The sequence below is a fragment of the Lissotriton helveticus genome, chromosome 8, assembly GCF_964261635.1.
Source record: "Lissotriton helveticus chromosome 8, aLisHel1.1, whole genome shotgun sequence".
Classification (NCBI taxonomy): Eukaryota; Metazoa; Chordata; class Amphibia; order Caudata; family Salamandridae; genus Lissotriton; species Lissotriton helveticus.
The window spans coordinates 415,876,126-415,900,214 of NC_136069.1; the positions used below are offsets into that span (position 1 = coordinate 415,876,126).

General features: G+C 44.6%; 1 protein-coding gene across 1 annotated transcript in view; it reads right to left on the bottom strand.

The window, feature by feature from the left end:
• The window catches only part of VPS36 (vacuolar protein sorting 36 homolog), a 265,836-nt gene that overhangs the window by 169,011 nt on the left and 72,736 nt on the right, over positions 1-24,089 (bottom strand). The window contains exons 5-8 of the mRNA XM_078657256.1: positions 22,656-22,745; positions 15,267-15,353; positions 4,009-4,041; positions 3,830-3,907 (exon numbers count right to left, since the gene is read on the bottom strand). Coding sequence (XP_078513382.1) covers positions 3,830-3,907; positions 4,009-4,041; positions 15,267-15,353; positions 22,656-22,745 — 288 coding nt within the window. The remainder of the gene's footprint in view (positions 1-3,829; positions 3,908-4,008; positions 4,042-15,266; positions 15,354-22,655; positions 22,746-24,089) is intronic.

Genomic DNA, 24,089 nt, shown 5'->3' on the forward strand with positions numbered 1-24,089 from the left:
TGGGACACTGCTGTATCACAGTAGGCATCGTGCCAGTTTCAGAGACGAAAGAAGTGTAATATAGGCCACCACTGATGTTTTTTTCGCCACAGTAACTGAAATGTGGCAGCAATTGTTTCCTATCAAAGTAGAAGAATGGGCAATGAGAGGCTGTTCATTGCTGTTGACCTTGCTGTTGAGGCTGGTCATGATCTGGGAATCGTAAGAAGCTCTATATAATTGCAATTGTCGTGGGTTCCCTATAGGGCCACTGTAATCTTCCCCTTTGTTAGCCTAACTGTGGGTTGCAGGCCGCTTTTGCTTTGCACGTGGTACGAAGTTACACATTTATTTTTGTGCCACATTAATATTTTAGAAATAGGTTGCACATGTTTTTTGTTATTGAGCTCTTCTGCTGGGAATCAGTGTGAACATTTTGTACAAGGTTGAGCAACACTGTGCTATGATTTTCTTTGAGGTTGGTCAATAACACACCTACCACATAGACATAAGAAAGAGACCCAGCTGCTTTTTTCTAGAACAGCAGTTGTCATCATATAAACAGAGAACGAGCTTGCAAGCCTTGCACAATGAGATGCAGACCAGCTAACAGCAAATGCCACGTATGGGGCCTGGCTTTAACCCAAGAGTTCTGTGATATACCATTTGTGCTCAAGTAGTGAGGTTAGGCTTAGGCAAATACATCATTCGCCATGGTAGGGCTTTTAATTGTGTATAGTCTATTGATAATGCTAATCACGTTACTAAGTTGTATACATTTCCTGATTGCAGCCCAGTTGCTTCATGATAGAGCACAATAGTTACTGTAAACTTTCCTCATGTCTCTCAGTTGTTAATTATGGACATGTATGAGTGAGTGAACAAAAGGGGCTGACCTGTTACTGCGGTTCGATGAGCGGACTAGAAAGCTGTGTTCTGGGATGCCAGGTTATTTGTTACTCTGGGAAGGTTAGGAGGGCAAGCAAGGAACACTGAGTTAGTCAGGGTTCGGTCCCAAAGGTATTGATGCAGTATGGTGACTCAGTCCTAACATACAGACGTTCTGTGATCCTAGGCATAGTTCTGTTTCAGAAAACAGAATCCCTGCGAAGCAACTAGAAGGTACCAGCATAGATGTGTGCGTCCAAGAAATAACAGAAAGTAGTCTCTGTGAAGCTTCTATATTACGCACCACAAACTTTATTATATTTTATGGTAGAAAAGGTAACTGGAATCAGACATCTATCTCAAACGTTAGAGGAGGTCATGTTCCCTTCCAGTTTAAGCTCTATTTAAACAGATGTCAAACTTCCATATATCAAAACACATCTGGGTAATGTGTGCACCACATTCTTCCTGAACCATTGCCCACCTGTAGTCCTAACGTCTTCTAGATTAAGCCACCATTCATTGCTGTCAATATTCTGAGAATGATTGCGACCCACCCCAAAAAAATGTGCCAAGCTTCTGATATAAATGACCTTAACCAATGTAATGATTCTGGCTGGGAGTAAGTGCAAAGTCTGCCACATGGCTGATCTCCAATCAGGTTTCTCAACAGAGCCACCTCTTGCTTTACAGGACAGCCAAATCTTGAAATAATTTTTGGACGCAGTAGCCTAAGGACCAACCTCTCACTAGGTGTTTAGAAATACAGTGGAAAAAAAGAATCCAAATGTGTGATGAAATAAATCACAAAACAGGTTAAGGGGTGTTGGTGAAATGTATAAGTTAAAAAACAAAAAGTTGAGGGACTATGGCTAGGGGAAGAAGTAAGAGCGCACTACCCATAAGAGGTGGTGGTGGGACACATCTGAATGTAGGAGGGATTAAGGCAGGTACACAGAGGCAACTTTTAAAGGAAAGAAAAGGTTATTCCGACTTTTAAGTAAGCTCTATGGTGTTGATCACAACAGGTCTCACCCACTGCTGATTTTAGTGTCCTTGAATCGAACCCTTCCGAACTTACCAAACAAATGCTTACATTTTTTATAAACGTTTTTGTGATTTGTGACCTGATTTCCAAGGAACTATATTGCAGTTTGTGGCATCATCTTCCAAAATCAGCATAAGCTGTTGATTTTGGTAGATGTAACATATTTGTGGTATATGGCACAATACTGCCTGGCAATATTTTACATCATGATGGCATTAGGATCACAGCAAACACAAGGAGAAGATGGACGGAGTGCTGACACACCCCCAGTCACAGATCTGGGTTGAATCCATCGTCATTCTTTAGCTCACTTCGCCACCTCAGCTCAGACTCAGCTATATACAAATCCGTCTTGACCCCGTGCCTCATGGGAACAGTCCAGCCTGAACTACCTAGCCAGGTCTTCACTGAACCAGAAACAATCATCCTGGGACCGGTTTCTGGGTAACACCCTTCATCAGCCAGGCTAGCTTGAATCCAGTGGCAAAGTGAGCAAGGGACCCACGTCTGGGCATACCCTGACAACTAGGATCACACCCATGCTGATGCCCATCACTGGCCACCATGGCTTGGCTGTATTTTTAATTTTAATGAGAAAAACAACTGCCAACACCGTCTGGGTTATGATATGGCAGTGGAGGGTTGGAGGATGAAAAAGAGGGCTCAAATCTGTCAGATCCTCCATTGAACTGTTTGAACGTATAATGCATGCAAAGTTATTCAGATTTGCAATAGTCCATTTCACTTTCAGAATTACATTTGCACGAAGGAACGTTGTAACCTATGAAATACATTTATAGAGCATTACAAATGTTTCTCCCCTATAATAAACCCTATGGGGACCTTAGATAAACACTACCATAGACTTCCAGCCCCGCTTCAAATACCACTGCTGAATACATTTATAATTCAAATGGCTCTAAGTTGGGATCATTTCAAATGTGCATGATCCTTTGATGTGTAGAACACGGATGCCTTTGTTACAAAGCACCCTCTATCCTAGGAGTCCACACATAAATCGCTCCACACCCTATTATTCACATTAGCATACGTGTTTTAGTTCTTCAACGTGAAGTTAAAGCCTTTTTTGCTTCTAGAGGATAGAGCCAATCAAATTTAAAAGGAAACAAAGCTGAGATTCAGAGTGGCTCATTCTCAAACATTGTGTGACAGTAACTTAGATGTTATATATTTTTAAAAACTCTAAATCCAACTCGTGGCTTTGAAATTCTACATGCATTCCAGGTGCTCAAGCATTAAAGGTTCAGCGGTTGGGTTGGGAACATGGGTGTTCGCAAGAGAGGAAAAAAGCATGTGCACCGGGCAGTAGGAATGTTGTGAACAATCACAAAGTGGTAACTATGTGGGGTCTCACAAATATTCCAATGGCGCTTCTTATTCTAGTTGCACACATCAAGTTAGTGTAACAATGATCAAAGATTGCAATTTATGTTTATGAAACAGCCCCAAGCCTTCTTATGTGGTAAGGGGCAAAGACAAAAGCATTTCTTCGCAATAGATATTTTCCATAATGCAAAAGAATGTGCCAATAGTGGACATTTTTAAAGGGTAAGTAGATGGTAGTAGAAGTAGGTCTGGAAATCTGTAATATGTGTAGATTTACAAAGTATTCTTGGGTCTGTAAAATCTGAAAAAATAAGGAAATCTATACATAAAGAGGAGGAAAACCTTGGGTCCCTATATTTCTTTTTTTTAAATAGACTCAGACTAGCACTGTGTAACAGCCGCAAAAAAACAGAGCATTTGAATGTCAGAGTTTTAAATGTTCTCTTAAAATGCGTAAAGTCTGATTTCAGCAAGGTCTTTAAAACTAATGTGCCATGCACACTAAACAGGACGACAATTTTAAAATAATGTTAAGCATGTTTCCTGATCAACACAGAAACCATTTACCTCATCTTCTGTGATGTCCCCTTGTTTTTCCTTGATCTTGTTAGCTATGGATTTGGACAATTCTACCATTTCCTTAGCCTGGAGAATAATAATATTGAGACTGTATGAGTTCTAGCAAACTAAAACAGAAATGTACATCAAAGATGGTATGTTACAGACTGAGGAATGTGTAAATGTACCTTGTCCATCAGCTTGCTGAGGTCTTCAAAAGCCTGAAAGACAAAAAAGCATTATTTGATAGTTTCTGGTAGACTTCATTTATGAATGTAATTATGTTCAGTTGTATAAGGACAATAAAAACTGCAAAAAGCATATATTTAGTTTCTGACTTAAAATTCTTCATTGTACTTCACTAACTCGTGCATGTTCAAAGGTTAATGTATTTTCGCTTTTTTAAAGATACCTAGCATCTACATGGTAATAAAAGAGGTTAGTGATTAACAAGCTTAAAGTACAATGAATGCAAGCCTATTAATTCACTACACTCCATCTCACCTCTCCTTGCTAATTTTTTTGTGCTCAAAGCCACCTTTGCTTAAACTCACAACCATCTGAAGAGGGCTACCTTATCAGCATTCTGGAAGCCTCGCTAGTCCAATCATAAAAATACACAAGAGTCAGAAAGCACTAGTACAGTACATTTTGTGACAGAAAGACATCAAGTGAGGCAAATTAGGGATCAGGTTTTGGAACTGATAAAAGTAGTTTGTGGAGTAGACTATAAATACGGGAAGAATATCCTCATTGATTAAATAAAAGACTTGAATGTAACTTTTTTCTATAGCCAGTTGAACAATGAGGCAAGAAGAAAGAGTGGAGAAAATGCAGGACAATGAAGTCTCGTTCTAACAAGGGTAATTTAAATTAGCCTTAAATAGAAGTATTAGTGAGAGCTTTAATTAGACAGCATTCTCAGATTGTTACAGAGCAGCCTGACTTGAGCATTGAAAGTATTTTAGTGTAGTTATGTTCCAGACTATATGGGAGAGGATGTGGTCTAATGGCTAGGGCGGTCGAGCTCCAATCTGGGGAACCGGGTTCGAGCCTCGGCAAATACGCTCAACATCTTGTGATTTTGGGCAAATCATGTAATCTCCCTGTGCATAACAAAAAAAGAATGTGTCCTTATGTAATGCAAGTGGTGCTCATGAAAAGCTCTCTGATACCCGATAACTTCGGGTCAAGTTCGCGCTATATAAAAAAACTCTGAATATATACATAAAATCCATATGTCTGATTGGTAAAGCTAGTGTTAACTTTAGTAAATGGAGTTTCTGTATGTTTTCTTGTTTCATAGATTTTAGTCAAGGAGGATCTAATGAATGGCTCCAGACAAACTGTAATAATGCACAAAATACACAGAGGAATACTTTGCAATTCACTGAATTTAGATAATAGTTTGAGAACTTGAAGTTTGAGAGAAGATTGAGGATAACATACATTTCCTTAAAAAAGCTCAAATAATTAAAAAAGTTCAATACCCTCTGCTAAATCATTGAAGGAATATCAAATAAAGAGTGTGCACCGTGGACAGTGGTAAAGCAAACCCCTGGCACAAAATGCAATTACACCATTTCAGTTTCAAATGGTTTGTCAACAGAAGCCTTATCTCTAATATGTAACTGACTTAAAATATCTAATTTCATTTGCTTTATGTCCATACCCTTGGATGCCAATGCCCTTTTTATGAAACATTACAGGCAGTAATACCCCATAAAAGAAAGATTACATATACAAATTTCGTTCCACTCTGGCAATATGTACAAATGCCAGAGAATATCATTTTACCACTTCCTGGCAGGTTCCATCCAGTGGTTGACATGACAACAGAAGAAAATGCCATTTCCAAATGGAGTGAACCCAGTGTAGAGTACATCCCTGGCACACAACCTCTCAAACTCAACAGTATCACACTATCAGTGGTATTGGGACACTGACCGCATGAGCTTCATACAGGCAGTTGGTAACCCAGCCAGTACCCCACCTGATGAGTTAGTTGTCAACAGAGCACTTTGCTGGGCACAGCCAGCTTTTCTGTTTTGGCTGGTTGGTCTTTCTATAATGAGGCAAGTGCTTCTAACTTTGCGCTAATTAGCACACAGGATTGAGGCATTCAAACACTTGCCAAAGTGCAACAAATTTTGATTTTTCTAAAGAGCAGCATAACTTTTCTCCCTGCAACCTCGCTTCAGAACTAGTCTAAAAACAACGAACGATGGCACACACCTAACAGGAACTTCCTCAGATAAACAATGGGCCACAATGCTCTATTCTTATCAGCAGCTAGCAGCTGACACAGGAAGCCTTTTTGTTGACCCCCTCCTGCTCTGAAGTTAGCCTTCTAACATAGGAATAAAGAGCGTTTGAAGTAAGAGGAGAAAACACAATACTATTGTTTCCTTTGATTGATATCTGTGGAATGTACAGTAAGAGTTACCCAACAACAGGCTGATCATAAGTATCTTTAAGAACATGATTGAAACGTACTTGCGCTGAGAAGACAAAAAAGCAATGGCAAAGCCAACAAGTCTGGTTTGCAATTTCAGTTGTATGCGCAACCTACTTACTTTGCCAATGCTTCAATACTATAGATAAATGCTTAAATATTTCACTCTGGCTCACAATATATGAAGTGAAACTGTAGGGAACAATGCAGATAATAATAACCCATTTTTAAATCGCTCTTAGTACCAATGAGTAAATATCACGTGCTACTATCACACAATTCAATGGCACTTAATTAAAAAACCCTGGAAGCGTGAGGGGCAGAGTGAGGTCTACCAGGACATGTTACTGTGAACCGCAGATCACAAAGAACGGACATGAAGCTCTCAACTCATTAAACCTTCTTTTTGGCTACTGCCCAAAAGCTTAGAGGTCAGGTGGTGATTTCCTCGAATTCTAACGGTAGTATCATCGCTTTTTTAAAGTAGCCACTTCAGGAAAGGAAACTGCTCTAAATAACTGTGATTCATGCTTTTCACTGCATTTCCTGGAAATCAGCTGTTAATTATTTTGGGTTTGCTAACAACACAATTTGGAGACCACACATATATTTGTATAGTTACATAGATACACAACATTCAAAAATTGTATGTAACAGAGGGTCCAAGACATGTAAGAGTAAGATCTCAAACCACAGAAGAAACACGACTGAATAAAAATGTTTAGACAAAAAGTCCTTCTGCGGGTGTGTGCATTAAATTAGGCTAAGTGGAGAACCTGGGTTCACAACTCAGCTCTTCAGATTCAGGGACTAACAACCTCCCAAACTGACCACATGCACAATAAGGTGGATGTCTATAATCATAATACTTTCTGTCCTGTCATTCCATTTTATCTACTGGAAAGATCGACTCCAAGAGACCATATTATACCAATATGTGTGTTTTTCATATCTATTAAAAATGAAATTATATTAAAGTGAATAAGGTGGGGGCTTAGATAATGGCCAAGAACATGCCATAAGTCCAACAACATCAGTTTAAAATATAAAGTAGCCTCTGTGAGCTTTTGGTAGCAATTACTATATACAATAAGGAGGTAACCTTTTGTGCGTCAGCTGTGAAAATGGAGAGGTTGGTCTGGGTAGCCAGGGTCCGCAAATTTCATGTAAAATTTGCAAGATGATATTATGAAGGCACTGATTGCAAGTGCATAGCAGCATGGACTAAATGCAAGACTAGCATCAGATGTAAAATATTAACAAGGGGCCAGTGCCGAGTGCCTCTTCATGGAAGGATGCTCAGGTACATCACCAGTGTGGGTGAGGAGTCGTGATGTATTACTAAATTGCTGTCTTGCATTCCCCTTACACATCTGCACTTTCCCCACGGCTTCTAGTGTGCCAGTGGTGCTGGTTATGGCGTAGTCGAGACACAGCTGAGAGGCGGACTTTTCTGTATGATGAGTGATCAGCAGTCTAGTGGAGGACTCAAGCCACTGGGTGCATCGCTGGTATCACCCCTCTATTCTTATTGGTGGCAGTAAGGGCTGACTGCACCCCAAGTGGTTAGAGCCCACTACAATACGAAAAATAATACCAATTTGGAGAATCTTGCAGATGAAATAATAGAGAAGTAATAAACAGCCACGGGTCAAGAACATCTACACCATACCAACCTTAAGCAGAGTGTCAATAAGAAGTACCAGAGCTCAACCTGGAAACTTACTTACGCCTGTACACTGCAGCATCCCTGCGTGCATAGTGTTCCTTTTAATACACAGTACACACGTATGGCAAAAGCTCTTTATTCTATGCATATGCGGCACAGTGATCTCAGAGATGCTGCTGGTTTCAATTCTCAGAAGGGTCACCATGCTGCACATGCTCATAACAGCTCAAACAAGCTTAAAAAAAGAATGTAAAGTACCATCCCGATAGTGTTACCATGTGGATATTATGTTGTTTATAGGGTAAATACTTCTAAAAGACAAATTAAAAAAACTCGAGTTGCTGTGGTCAATGGTGGGCAATACTGAGCCTGTCCTCTGGTACAACTTTCTTGTCTTCTCACCACCTAAATTCTGTACCGCAAATATGTTAACATCTGTAAAATGCCGTGGGCTGATCCAAAACATGACGGATAGACCATTCAGCCAATGCTTGAAGGGTGCTCTACCAAACAATCCCAGGGCCTAAAATGGACGACCCAGAACTCCTTTCTCTATGTTATGGTATGTGAAGAAAAGAATATAGTACATGCATGTTGCATCTCTTGCATGCTGACAGGTCTTGCAAGCTGTCTGTAGCTGGCCCTTAAAAACAGTGCATCATTGCACTCAGTAACAACATAACTAATGCCTTTAAAGAGAACTTGCCAGGGATAGAGGCGAAGTGATGATGCAAGTGTGGTTATATTGATGAAGAGACCCAGCTACATCATACTGGTTTTTGAAGGCTGTTGATTAGTACACAGGTAGATAGGATTTGATGGTGGATAAACTGTGAACGCACATCAGTGCAACCTTCACTCACCTTAAGTAGTGATTCGCCCCTTGTGTGGATCACGGCTATGCGATTTCCTCTACTCTTGTGAATTAGCATTTATTTGTTATGTTTTAGTGGTATGTTACTTCATAAATGTGATAGGTAGATAAAGTATTTTGTTTGTTGTGTGTAGTGTTGTTGTGTAATGCTTGATATGTCTTAAATATTATTTTCCAAGAATTGCACTGTGTAACATTTTATGTTATGGGAATTTGAAAAGTTACTAGAAAAATTAACTACTGTGTGTAATTCCCTACAATGGGGGCAGTCCGACCGTCACGAAATGTTTGAGCATATTAGAACTAGATATTATGGGCCAGATGTAGGTATCCAAATACCGGTCGGTAACGGCCGAAAATACCGATTTTCGGCCGTTAACGACCGGTATTTGGATACTGAGATGTAGGGCCACCTAAAATACAGATTCGGTAATTATACAGAATCGGTAATTTTACAGATTCTGTAAAATTACAGATTCTGTAAAATTACCGAATCTGTATTATGAGATGTAGGTAGCACTGTAATCAGTGCTACAGGGCTTTAAGAATTCGTTATTTACCACCACCTAGAAGTTGGTGGTAAATAATGAAAAGCTTTTCAAACGCTGCCATGTCGCAGACATACATGCCCTTAGGGCATGTATGTCTGCAACATGTGCACCCATACACGATTGAGGGGGTGAAACAGGGTGTCAAAGTGACACCCTGCCACCCTTCAATGTTTCCCCCAATTACCGAATCGGTATTTACCGATTCGGTAATTGACATTCATTCCTATGGGCCTCCTGGCCCATAGGAATGAATGGCAATTACCGAATTGGTAAATACCGATTCGGTAATTACCGAATCTTACGGATTCGGTAATTTAAAAAGAGAAATTACCAACATCCGATTTACCTACTCTTAAATACCGAATCGAGATTTCCTACATCTGGCCCTAATAGAGAAAACTATACCTGTGCAACAATCTATGGCCCACACTGCGAATACTATAATTTTGACCTCCATGGAAAGGATGTTGGAAAGGGACTTTGGGGGCCCCTAGCAGGGTCCCCGTGGGCCTCTGCTATGTGGCCCTGGGTGCCAGGCACACAGGGCATGGATGTTTGAAAAATGCTCTTTACCATTGTGGCTTGTGCAGCGGCCCTTTTCCTGGTAAACAGCATTTTTCGACTGCCTCCACGGCGGTCGCATCATAATTGGGCTGTTGGGACCACCAACTCCTTGTCTGATGGTCCTGTGCCCGAAACGATGGCGGCCAGACGCTCGTCTGACCGTCATTGTAATGAGGCCCTTAATTTTCTCTAAATTCCATTCTGTCATGGTAATGCCAACGTTAAGGGTTCATTTAGAATGGAGGGAAATCCCCACAGTCTTTTTTCAATCCTAGACCTTCTTTTCTCTCACCACCCCATTATATCCCTGCCTCTCTTTCTTCATATTCATCCACTTTTTTTCATTATTGGAGAAAGCACCTCCTGTATCCCTTATTTTGTCCCATTACTCCACTGTGAGCCCCACTTCCTCCTCCCGTCTATCCTCTATCTACTTGCATCTCAAATTCAATTCAATTTTTTATTTTAATCATGGACTATTTTTTTGTTTTTAAACAGGGGATTCCCTTCCGGCATTCATACCCTGTACCTCTGCATCTTTCTCTATCATCCTATTTTACCCTCTGAACCCCTTGCCCATTTCTCCTTGCATTATAATTCCTCATTGCCCATGTTGTCTGCCTCCTCTTTGCTTCCTCCATTCAGCCTTGTCATGGTAAAAAAGAAAAACAGACAACTGATGCACCCTTTTTGTGCTTATATTTTGTCCCTACTCAGTGTTCTACAATCAATTTACCTTTCAGTTTTTGGCCTTTTATGGTTTATGGTATTTATTACGGAATTTTAACTCTAGACCTGAGATACAGTACCGGGTCAGCTCCTTTTTTTTGTTAGAACACCTCTGCATAGCTTCGAAATATCGTGCAGCTCAGCCCTGATCTCCACTGTTTTCTTTCCTCCAGTAAATTGAAGAATCTGGGAATCCAAAGGAATTGCCATATGTATTTACGGCACTGCTTCATCAGCCGAGCTAGGCTCTGGAAAGAACACCAAATGTAACCGGTGTACAAGGTGAAGGGCAGTGGTGGCAACAATGACAGCTTGGGGGTGCATGTGTTTTTAGATTGTCTATTGTAAGTGTACTTATATAGCGCTTATGATTCCTGACAAGGCACTGACGCGCTTTTTCGGCAAGTAGGACACTACTCCGGAACTAGATTAATAGTTAGTAGATTTGTACGAATTTCCTCCTTTTTTTGTGCATTAGTTGTGTTGGGTTTGTGCTCTTGATTTCATGTGTGTTTAGCAGAGTTTGGGGTAGGAATAGAATGATACAAATTGATTTAAAAAGGGGAATTTGGAGTAAAGATAGAATGATAGGAATGGATTTGAAAGGGGAAGTACTGCCTTTTTAGGTCTCGCCTGTCGATGCGCATGCGCATCGAGCAAGCGAGACTATAGGGGCTCATCCACTCTTTATCCACACTGCAAGGAATCGTGGCGATTCCTTGCAGTGCCCGTGACTTTTAAGGTCAATGCGCATGCGCATTAAGCTTATGCGCATGCGCATTGACCTTAAAAGTCACGGGCGCGTGCATGTCCGTCTTTGTTTACCCGCTCCGCCCCCTCCCGCCGTGTCGCCTTGCCTACTCTCTTCCACAGCCTCCCCCAGCTCCGCCCCCTCACTACTTGATTGCACGGCCGCTAGGCCGTGCCTCCCCTACTCTCCTCCCCCCTCCTCCTCTCCTCCCCTGCCTGCCTGCCGCTAGCCTTGCCTACTCTCTCTCGCACCCTCCCCCAGCTCCGCCCCCTCACTACTTGATTGCACGGCCGCTAGGCCGTGCCTCCCCTACTCTCCTCCCCCCTCCTCCTCTCCTCCCCTGCCTGCCTGCCGCTAGAAAGCATGGGATACTGTGCTGCCTTAACTATTTGCTATGGCCATGTTAAAATCAGAGCCAAGTCGTAAATATACATTTTTCCACACCACTGTTTTTTCGATAAAAACGTGATTATTCACAGTTTACGCTGCTAATCCGTGACCAAACAGACAATATGAAGCTCTGAGTCTATTCTCTTCCTAGCGTGCTGTGACTGCCTCCCCCGCTGTATCCCCTCACCCCCCCCCCCCCCCCCCCTGCTGTATCCCCTCACCCCTGGTCTCTCCCCACGTCTCTCCGTTGCTCTCCCCTCTGCTGTCGCTCTCTCTCTCGCTCACTCCCCGGCTCTCTTCTTGCCTTGCTGCTGCTCTGCCTCTTTGTGTCTGATCCCAGGCTCACATGTCGGAGCTGGCAGCCCCCGCGGCTAGTTCCTATCTGTGCGACAGCATTTTTAATTTAACACAACCGCCTTTGATGTTTTCAAATATTTATAGCCAGCTTCAGAGCACTGCAGAAGTGTTTCCATTCAGATGGAACGGCTCGGCTCGCTCTCCTCGTGCAGGCCCTCTTAAACTCGGATCCCGCGGGATTTAGTTCACGCGAAATTCTCTCCGTGTCTCGTGCTTTTCTGTCTCTTTAACTTTTACTTTCCTTTCACAGCCTGTCATATGTTGTTGGACTCTCCCAGAAATAGCTAATGGATCGAAATATCAGAATATACAGAAAATCGAAAACTGCGACCAAGAAAAGCTCGTGCTGAGAAGTAAATCTTTAAATCTAAGAAGGACTTTGCGTGCTTTACAAGTGTTTACAGGGGAACAGCGTAGAACTGCACAGTTAATTTGATAGTACAAGCACATGCAATGGATGCACTTATTTCATATCTGTTTAATCCGTTCATTTTAATTCCTTTGGTCGCTTTAGTTCTAGTCATTATTTCTTTGCCTCTCCGATTGCGCTCTTCAATTACCCTCCACGCCCACAATTTATTTTTCTCATTCTCTGTAGTACTCTGCCAATTCTCACAATGTCTACCATTTTTCGAACCCCGCCTCCCCCCTCCCTCCCAGCCTCCACAGTTTCCGCTCTTCCAATATTCTGAATATTTCTGAATTGTTTCGTTTCTCTCCCTGTATGGAAGTGTGAAGTTTAGAAACTACCTGAAAACGTGGTTATTGAAGCAGGCTGTACACTCACCCTCAACCCCTCACTCACCCTCACTCTCACTCATCCTCACTCACCCTCAACCCCTCACCCTCACTCACCCTCAACCCCTCACCCTAACTCACCCTCACCCTCACTCACCCTCAACCCCTCACTCACCCTCTCACCCTCAACCCCTCAACATCAACCCCTCACCCTCACTCACCCTCACCCTCACTCACCCTCACCCACCCTCACCCACCCTCACCCTCACTCACCCTCACTCACCCTCACCCTCACTCACTCTCACCCTCACTCACCCTCACTCTCACTCACCCTCACTCACCCTCACTCACCCTCGCTCTCACTCACCCTCAACCCCTCACCCTCACTCACCCTCAACCCCTCACTCACCCTCACTCACCCTCACCCACCCTCACCCTCACTCACCCTCACTCACCCTCAACCCCTCACCCTCACACAGTGCAATAGTTCTCGGAGCATTTGAGTTAGAGCTTTTAGAAATGTTTATGGCTTTTTTTTTTTATTCTTTAGCATTGGCTACAGGAAACAAAAATGCTAAAGATTTACACAAAAACCCATAAACAATTCTAAAAGCACTAACTCTAATGCTGCGAGACCTATTGCATTTCCAATGCTTGTTGTAAGTAGTGATTAAAGTCGTCTAGCTGAGATGCCAACAGTTCAGCTGGACTTTCAGACTATCTGAACACTAATGAGTGACAGATAAACTATGCATAACATAAACGTCTATCCTTGGATTGGAAAGGCATTCTTGTTAGCTTGAAAACATGTTAAACAAGCATCAAAGAAGAAAATAGATCTGGCCTTGGTAAGCTGCGTGGTGGTTACATTTTCAAACATATGCCAAAAAAAGAAGCATGAAAAATTAAAACGGGCGACTGCTTAAACATGGCTGTCATATGCTTACAATAAGCATTTAAAATAAAAAAAATGCATCTATATAAACCTAAACCCTTTATAGTTTTAATGCACATCAGAGGGAAATATGATTCTTATTAGTGCAATGAAAAGGTACTGGCTTTGAACTGCTGTAAATTACAATAATAATGTTACGAAACATAAACAATGTATGCTAAAATGCAAAGGGAACGCAAAATATAATGTGCACGGTCATTCTGTCCATAGCCATAATATTTTCTATCTCAGCATATCATTAGGGGACATTTTTATTTAAATCCAATGAGTGCTTAATTTGTAAACAAAAATGAATACCAGTTTCAAAAGCTCTGCTTAAAAGCCCATGCCTGGTACTGTAATATGTAGGCGAACTGAATACCTAGGCTGCATTGTCTTGAATCTACCCCAGGCCTCTTTAATTCGCTATGAGACACTCCATGCTCCTTTATCTTGCTCTGGCGGGTGCCTTCTTTCTCCACTGCAATGTTATTTCCGCCTTTCTCTTCCTTCGTCTTCCCACTTTGTGTGTTTTCCCTCTCTTTCTTTAGGGAAATGTGTGATGAGGAAAAATGAGTGCTGGTGGCCCCAACCAGCAACCACAAGCTCAAATTAAGCACTGAATTCAACAAACTTTGTAGACAAAACAATCATGTAGACAAAACAATCATCTTACCTTGGTATTTGCTAATGAGAGCCAGAGACTGACCCTTATGGCACAGGCACCAAGGTTTTGGACATCTTTTAAACTGATTGTTGTGTGGTTTGAAATGCTACACATTAAGGGTTGGTCTCATGTAATGTTACCATATATGTGGCATTCTTGCATTACCTGCGATTTCTGCATTCTTACATAAAAGTCTCTTGAAGAATCCTTTAACTTTTTCTTCAACTCACCTTTCGATATTGATATCATCTCTGAATCTGGTTATCTATCCACTTTTGCTGGCTATCAACAAAGCCACCATTACCTCTAGCTATCTCTAATTTAACTTTCAATTAGGTTTCAATAGACTTGTTTCAGCTATAAAGTGAGCTACCAATACATTGATGTATGTCCCTAGCTATCCGTTTACACAGCTATACACTCATTAATCTGTGAACATTAGCGAGGTGAACACAACCCGTCCCCATCAGTTGTATGTCAGAATATTGTTAACAAAAACAATGTCTAGGAAAAAATATTGAGGCATAAGCATGGTTTACAAAATTATTGCTTCACTGGATGTAGATTTTCGAATTACCTCCTATGGGGCAACATTTTTGTAAACGATATTGAGGACACAATATTTTTGTCAGTCGATATGTCAGCAATGATATTCTGGTACCATACAATCTCCATAACCACTATAGATTGCACACATGAAAGATCATATTGGTATGTGTAAGACATACATGTAATTGAACTAGAGCATGGAGAAGTGTACTATTTACCTCTGAAATGTTTTTGTCGGTCTCTTTTCTTTTTTCCTCCAGCTTCCTCTCGATCCCAACAATTCCCACAGCCCTTGTTCTTCCCGACTGTTAACACACACAAATAAACGAATATATCAGAGTTTATTCAGCTCCACTAAATACAACATTATATACGCCGAGTACTATATTAGTGTTTCAAGAAAAGAAATGACACAAAAAATATATGAGGAGATACATAGAAGGCCTAGCTCAAAAATAGACTGTAAGAATTTGATGGGAGGATTGTATAAAAAGAATGTGATAAAAACAGAAATCCAGAGAAGGCTGAAGTAGACGAACTATATCACTTTCCAAAACATTTTTAAATACTTTGAAGTTGGCCTGTCTGTATTATATGTCAAGAATGCCTCGAACTTTTTCTTCTTCTCTGCCTCCAACAGTATACGAGCGTCCGACCGCTATTGCTGTGGGCAGGTGACAGGACAACAATGAATCGTCCGTGCTGCCTGCCCTATTACATACCGACCACCGTGCAGGTAATAGTAAAATGCCTTTTTCTACAGCAGTGTCGGCTGAGTCCCGGAAAAGGGCTGCAGCACAAGCCGCAGTAGAAAAAGGCACTTTTCAAACATCCATGCACCATGTACCAGGCACCATGTGATGCCTGGCACATGGTGCTTTGATGTCTGTGGGGGCACCGCATCAGGGCCAGCTCAAGGCTCACGGAGGCCCTGAGCAGGGAGTGTAGGTAGGGGGCCCGAGGCCGCCAAATCCCTGCCACGGGCCGCCACGCAAATATGTATCTAAGGATATATATTGGCGTGGCGGCCCCTGGGGTTTGGCGGCCCTGTGCAGGTGCACAGCTTGCACATGCCTTAGGCCGGCCCTGACCGCATGTGCCTCCCTGGCCACTTAGCAGTGGCCCACTGTGGACAGGGTCTCTGCTTGGGGCCCCCAAATTTCCATTCCGGCTTCTTTTTCATGGCAGTCCCAGTCAGGCAGAAAGGGACTTACAGATCCCCACGGCAGTGCCTGCACAGGCACCGCCTTCATTGTAGGGTTAGGAATCAGTCCGCCGCCCGACTGGTTCCTTGAGCCTGTCGGAGGCAGCGGTCTTTGCCCTGCGCCATATTCACTCCAACCGGTACTGTAATCTGGCAGTCGGACCAATGCTCTGGATGTCAGGTGGACCGCCACAGTCAAAATGAGGGCCTTAAATCGTTGTTGTAGTTCTCCATAGCATGATCATATACTGTTGGAGGCAGAGAAGAAGAAAAATAGAAAGACAAAGACAAAAGAAAGAGAGAGTTAAAGAGCTCTCTATTTGCCCAGCCATCAGTGACAGTCCTCAGCCAGTTCAAATTTACTATCATTGCAAACAAAGATCAGACAAGATACGAACCTTGGCATTAGCAAATACACCTTACCTATTTACCAGATGGTCCTAATGGCAAGTGCCACTCCCCTCAATTAATATTTTTCCAGATATAAACTTTTTGAGCAATTGAACAGCATTTTTTATCGTCTTTTTTTGTAGGATCCAATTTTGAAACTATAACAATATAATTAAATGACTTGAGTGGTTTAATCTAGGGGGGAGGGATAATTAACTCCATAGTTGCACAAGTTACTACTTGTGTAACGATATATCTGTAAGAGACATTAGTTAGTGATAGATTCCTTACCTTAGAATATCCCCAGGCGTCAGACTGGATCCGGAAAATTTTGCGTAGCAATACCCCTGCGCGCCGGCAGGCGTCGTCCGCGGCTCCGCGTCTGTCGCCGATGTCGTTAGCGCCGGAATGACGTCGTCGGAGTGCGTGCTGACATCAGTTCTGATACACAGTTTTTCCGTGCTAGATACGCAGAGCCATGATAGAACCAACACTGGTGCCATAAAACTAGGGCCCTGAAAGGGGATGACCTTAACCCTAGATATCGGTTTGCAGAACGGGGAGGATGGGTGAGTCGGTAAGGAATCTATCACTAACTAATGTCTCTTACAGATACATCGTTACACAAGTAGTAACTTGTGCATCTGAAAGAGACACGTTAGTGATAGATTCCTTACCTTAGAATAGATACCCCAGCAATACCAACCCCGGTGGTGGGTCTGCGAACCAATAATCACACCAGAAAGTCCTGGAGGACGGAACGGCCAAAGAAGCCATCCCTCCGGACTTGGCTGTCCAGGCAGTAGTGTCGTGCAAACGTGTGCAGAGAGGCCCACGTAGCTGCCTGGCAAATGTCCTGCAAGGGCACTCCACGGCCCAGGGCAGTGGTAGTCGCCGTGGCCCGAGTGGAATGAGCCCTCAATCTAACAGGGGGCTCCTTCTTAGCCAAGGAGTAACATGCCTGGATACACAAGATGATCCACCGGGAGATGGTCCGCTTGTGCACCGCCTTTCCCTTCTTAGCGCCCACATAACCAACAAAGAGTTGGTCATCCACCCGGAACTGGCGTGTGCAATCTAGGTAGTAAGACAGCGCACGTTTTGGGTCCAGACGGTGGAGCCTCTCTTCCTCTTTCGAGGGATGCGGAGGCGGAAAGAAGGTGGGCAAAGTAATGGACTGCCCGATGTGGAAGGCCGTGACAACCTTGGGCAGGAAAGAAGGTCTCGTCCGCAACACAACCTTGTCCGGATGAACAGAGAGGAAAGGAGGTGTGGAAGAAAGAGCCTGGAGCTAACTCACTCTCCTGGCAGAGGTGATGGCAACCAGGAAAGCAGTCTTCAAAGTAAGAAGACGGAGAGGACAGTTATGGAGCGGCTCAAAGGGAGCACACATTATGCAAGTAAGAACAAGGTTCAAGTCCCACTGGGGCATCACGAAAGGAACAGGAGGGAACATGTGTGTGATGCCCTTCAAAAACCTATTTACAATAGGGGACTTGAACAAAGAAGGCTGATCAGGTAGCCTTAAGAAGGCGGAAAGGCAGAAACGTAGCCCTTGATAGTGCCCAGAGCAGAGCCCTGCTGGGCAAGAGAAAGAAGGAAGAGGAGAACCTCAGAAAGAGGGGCAGAGAGTGGATCCACAGCCTTTGCTGTGCACCATGCCACAAATCTGTTCCACCTGCAGGCGTATACCGACTCTGTGGAGGGACGCCTGGCTGCCAGAATGACATTACAGACTTCGGGAGGCAAGTCAAATGGCCTCAACTGCCGCCGCTCAATCTCCAAGCTTGTAGGTGGAGACTGGACAGGTTCGGGTGGAGAACCATCCCCTGCTGCTGCGACAGAAGGTCCTCCCGAAGAGGCAGACGAATCGGGGGATCGACTGACATGCTGAGTAGCTCGGGATACCAGTATCTTCGTGCCCAGTCCGGAGCCACAAGGATAACCTGGGCCCGGTCGCGCCTGATCTTCTTCAGCACTCTGGGCAGAAGTGGTATAGGCGGAAAGGCGTACAATAGACCGCAACTCCACTCGCGACGAAAAGCGTCTCCGAGCGAGTGCCGCCTTGGAAATTCCAACGCGCAGAACTGATGACATTGCGCGTTCTCTTCTGTGGCAAATAGATCTAACCAAGGCTCTCCCCATTGCTGAAAGAGGCCTTGCGCCACGTCCGAGTTCAGACGCCATTTGTGATCCATCATGCACCGACGGCTGAGTTCGTCCGCCCTGGCGTTCAGCGAACCTGCCAGGTGTTGAACCACCAGGGTCACGCCCTGATGTTCCAGCCACTGCCAGAGGCGCAGAGCCTCCTGGCATAGGGTCCACGACCCACCCCGCCCTGTTTGTTGCAGTACCACATGGCGGTGGTGTTGTCCGTGAACACCTGCACTATACTCCCCCGGACAGAGGGGAGGAATGCTTTCAGTGCAAGACGGATCGCCCGCAGCTCCAAAAAGTTGATATGGAGCTGGGACTCCGCCGGAGACCAGAGGCCTCTGATCTCCGCCTCTCGCATGTGTCCTTCCCAGCCCTGGAGGGACACGTCCGTCACAACCACGTGCTCCAGGTGGGGTAGGGAGAGGGATCTGCCACTGACCCAATCGCGTCCGTGAGCCACCACTGTAACTGTCTCGCAGTGCCCTCCAAGATCAAGACATGATCGGACAGGTTGCCCTGATGCTGGGCCCACTGAAACTTCAGGTCCCACTGCAGAGCCCGCATCCGCCACCGGGCGTGATGCACCAGAAGGATGCAGGAGGCCATCAGCCCCAGAAGCCGCAGCGTCAACCTGACAGAGACTCGTGATAAAGGCTGAAAGATCGGAATCAGAGCCTGAATATCCCGAACCTGCTGTTCGGGAGGATAAACCCGAAACTGCGCCGAGTCTAGAACCGCTCCAATGAAGAGGAGCTTCTGAGAGGGACACAGGTGCGACTTCGGCACATTGATGGAGAACCCCAGCAAGTGCAGGAGGCCGGCCGTAGTCTGGAGGTGGCTGACGACTGTCTGGGGCGAGCCCGCCTTCAACAACCAGTCATCGAGGTAGGGGAAGACTGGCACCCCTAACCTGCGCAGATGAGCTGCGACCACCGCCATCACCTTCGTGAACACCCGTGGGGCGCTTGTAAGGCCAAAGGGGAGCACGGTAAACTGAAAGTGCTCGTGGCCTACCGTGAACCGCAGGTAACGCCGGTGGGCCGGCAGGACGGGGATGTGAAAGTAAGCGTCCTGCAAGTCCAACGCTACCATCTAGTCTCCGGGGTCCAGGGCAGCTAAGACCTGAGCCAAAGTCAGCATCTTCAACTTCTCCTTCCGGAGGAAGCCGTTGACGTTCCGTAGGTCCAAGATAGGGCATAGGCCCCCTTCGCCCTTCTTGGGTACCAGAAAGTAGTGGGAGTAACAACCACACCCTACTTCTGGCCCAGGAACGCGCTCGATGGCCCCCTTGGCGAAGAGGGCCGTGACTTCCTCTTACAGAAGTTGCAAGTGTTCCCCGAACACGCGGTGGAATTGCGGTGGCATGGCTGGAGGGGATGCCTCGAAGGAGAGGGAGTAGCCCCTTCGGACGATTTGCAGCACCCACCTGTCCGACGTGACATTGCGCCAGTGGAGGAGGTGATGGCGAACCCTGCCACCCACTGGCGTCACATGGGCCTGAAAACACGGACTAGGAAGGTTTTGAGGCAGGTGTTGCGGAGGGAGGTGTGGACTGGCCTCGCGGTTGTCCCCGACCGCCGCTACGGCGGTTTCCACTGCCGCCACCGCGCTGTTGAACATTCTGCGGTGCGTGGCTGGCAGCTCGTGTGGGTGCGCCCCTTCCGTGGCCACGAAAGGAGCGAAAGGCACCCGTTTGCTGGCGTGTGGCCGAGAGGCCCAAGGACTTGGCCGTAGCCCTGGAGTCCTTAAAACGCTCAAGCGCATGGTCTGCCTTGTCGCCAAGCAGAGAAGGGAGGGACTTCATGGCCATGAGGTACCGCTCGACCTCCTCCGGCGTCGCGTCATGCCCACGGACCCGAAGGTGTGGGGCAGGCGGCGATGCTCAGTCGGAGCCGCGTGGGTACCCCCGGCCGCATCGTGCGAGCGTCGGGGTGGGTCGGAGGAACGATGATGCCTCTCCGACCTCTCATGCCTCTTACCTGAGGACTTGGATCCCGACGACCGTGTCCACTCCCGGAGCTGCGAGGACTCCGACCCCGCGACCGGTCCCTCGACCTCCTGTGGGACCGGGACCTTGAGCGGCGCGGGGCCAACTGCCGGAGCTCGAGCTCAAGCCGCTTGCGGGACCGCTCCTGCCTAGCCTTCGACGTCAGGGCCCGGCAGTCGGAGCAGGTGCGGTCGTGGTGGTCGAGGCCTAAACACTTCAGGCACCGGCGATGGGGGTCGGTAACCGACATCAGTCGGTCGCACTTGGAACAGGGTTTAAACCCGGGCATCCCTACCGGCACCGTCGGAGTCGAAGACTCGAAAAGAGCAATGATCAAAAGATCAAAAAAGTTTAGTCAAAAAATGACTAAGGGGTAGAGCTTCTCCGGATTTGCGCTAGCTGGCGCGGAAAAAAGAAGAACTGACGTCAGCGCGCATGGGCGGCGTCTAAGTACTCCGACGACGTCATTCCGGCGCTAACGACTGACGCGGAGCCGCAGACGACGCCTGCCGGCAGGCAGGGGTATTGCTATGCAAAGTTTTCCGGATCCAGTCTGACGCCTGGGGATATTCTAAGGTAAGGAATCTATCACTAACGTGTCTCTTTCAGATCCACAGTTACAGTGAAACTCTCTTAACTGGTTCATATTCTAGATGTTTTTAATAAGGAACTCATATTTTGTAGCGGTAACAAACTAAGAACACCTTCTGCTATTGCTGACTTTCTAATAAATGGGATTATTATTATTATTCTTAAAACAATACAATACAGCTATTGGTTATATTTTTTGTTAAAGAAATAAGACTCGGGGGCATTTATCGCTGAGCGGAGAGGCTACCAAGGCATTGTGATGGCCTGTCCACCAGATTTAAATATTGCTGTGGCAGAGATAGACCATTTTTCTCAGAAAAAGCTCTCGACTTTGTGGCACAAATGCAGGCAGACCAGCATGTTTTCAGAAGCAAACTCAATGACCAAGGACAAAAACAAATGCTCCTGATGAACTTTTCTCCCTCCACATCAACAACATTCCATGCCCGTGTCTACAAGGCCTCACTTGGCAAAAATCTCCGTAAAAAAAGGTGATCAGAAGGCCAACAGTAGTGTGGACCTTTTGAAGTACAAAAGTCGGCTTCCCTACAGTGGATAAGCCACTACCTAATGATATTTGATAATGGTAGTAACAAATTCACCTTTGGAAACCCAGTGCCAGTTTCAGGCTTAGTGACCACAAACAGGAGATAGAAATGAAAAACAGAAGTGTAATCCTCGAAAGCTCTGGATCTTCCCCAGTGTGAAAGAGCAGAAACAGATTTTTGGAGAATTTACCCCCGCCTTCTTGATGGTACAGAGATATCCGAGAAACATATCAAGGTGTCTGAGAAGAAAAAATCTTGTAAAGGTTCTCTCAACTTTATGCATAGGCATTATTAATAGAGAAGCTAGTTATCATCTATCATCTATGTTATTGTATGATGGTAGCCAAAATGACATTCCGCAGTTTTAGCTAGACTGCAGCATAAAAACTGCAGCTAGATTTGTTGTATCCTTTTATCAGGCTAGACCTCAAATGTTATTACAAGACTATTTAGCCAACTTGATGCACAACTACGTCTAGATGCTTGTGTCAAAACTGAAAGGTGCCAAGACAAGACTCCTGCACATGGGTTTTGGTTACTTTACCGAATTGTCATGATTATAAGGTTTATTTGAATTTGAAAGGGCCGCTGCGATTTGTCTGCTGTAAATAATGTAATGTACTCTAGAAACTAGACTATTTTCAGATTATTGAAAAAACATTCAGTTTTATCAGAACTGTCACACATACAAAAACCTTAACATAACTAACATATATCAATTCAAACTTACCTGTGTATCTTTGTTCAGCTGAATTGATTGAGATGCGGGCATACGCTCCCACCGCTTCTGTGTCATTTCCTCCGCAAGGCGTCTGTGGAACTAAACAGCAGCAAAGAGATTGGTAGTACGTGAACAAAGAAATACATGCATGTAAAAAAAAGTGGACTAATACACAGATATGTAAATCCCAAGTCACTTCAGATCTTTAGATGATTTTCAAAAAAATATATTTTCTCTATACACATCTCTCTTTATAGGCAGAAGCTGAAGTTTACTTTATTTGTAGGCTCCTCAAACCTACCACTAAAAGATCCAGCTGGGCAGTGTGTGCTTTATAAATACTATCAACCAGTCAAATTGTAACCTTTTTGTCTTTTTGAGAAATCACAGTTGATGAGAAAAATAGGAGTACAGCCTAAATATTTCACATCTGTCATTAACATTTTAACTCATCAGGAAAGGGCATGTACAGTAATTTATCTCTCTTGTCACTGTAATGCTTCATAAAAGAGATGCAGATGTCTGCTTAAACTGTAAGTTCTGCTAGTTTATCAAGACATACATACATTAGATCAACCGATTGATTACTCTGTTAACAATGCACCACAATGCTGCTTCACAAAATGAAAAGTCCTCTATTCATGACTTGCATATCCCCTCGGTTTGATGTCATAAATGTAAGATTAATACCAAACAATGTCTCTCAGGTACATTTTTGCTCCTGCCTTCTATGGCACATTCTTGCGAGGATCTCATGAGATGTGTCCGACATCCTTTGCCTGATTTTACTTGCATCATTGCTTTTGGTTGTTTTAATATTCCTCTTGTTTTTCCACACCACTTGACAAGCTGGAGATTTCAATTACTTTGATTAGTTTTCTCTGCTTTAGTTAACAGTATCCATAGCTGTAGAGCATGATGAACAATAGCGGTTTGCAAACGTTGTATACTGTATCCATACTGCATTGCTGTTGTGGGGATTCACACATTATGAGGTTTGAACTCATCAGATCTTGGTGAAAATAAGAAATGGTTGCAAACATTATATTTATATATATTAGCCCTGGTTTTAGTACTGTATTGAGGTGTGTACCTGCTTGTTAAATTATATGTAGACTGGAATAGTTGCAGCCATGGCTGCTCTTGGAATGCTGGGGTGGAATGCTGATGGTTGGAAGGCTGGGTAAGCGTTGAGAGCAGATGTTGCTAGCAGAGCCTCCCAGGATTTGTGTTTTGCCACTTAATAAAGTAACTCTTAATCTACCCAATACGTGTTGCCATTGTGTCACTTCTTAAAAACTTGCTGACGAGGATGGGATGCAGCATTTGGTGATATTGAACATAGTTAAAGAACAAGGCCAGACTAGGGTGAGGCGATGTCAACGTGATCCCTGTACACTGTTATCTGGCAGTAAGTCACCACGACCTTAAGGAGGCGGGCAA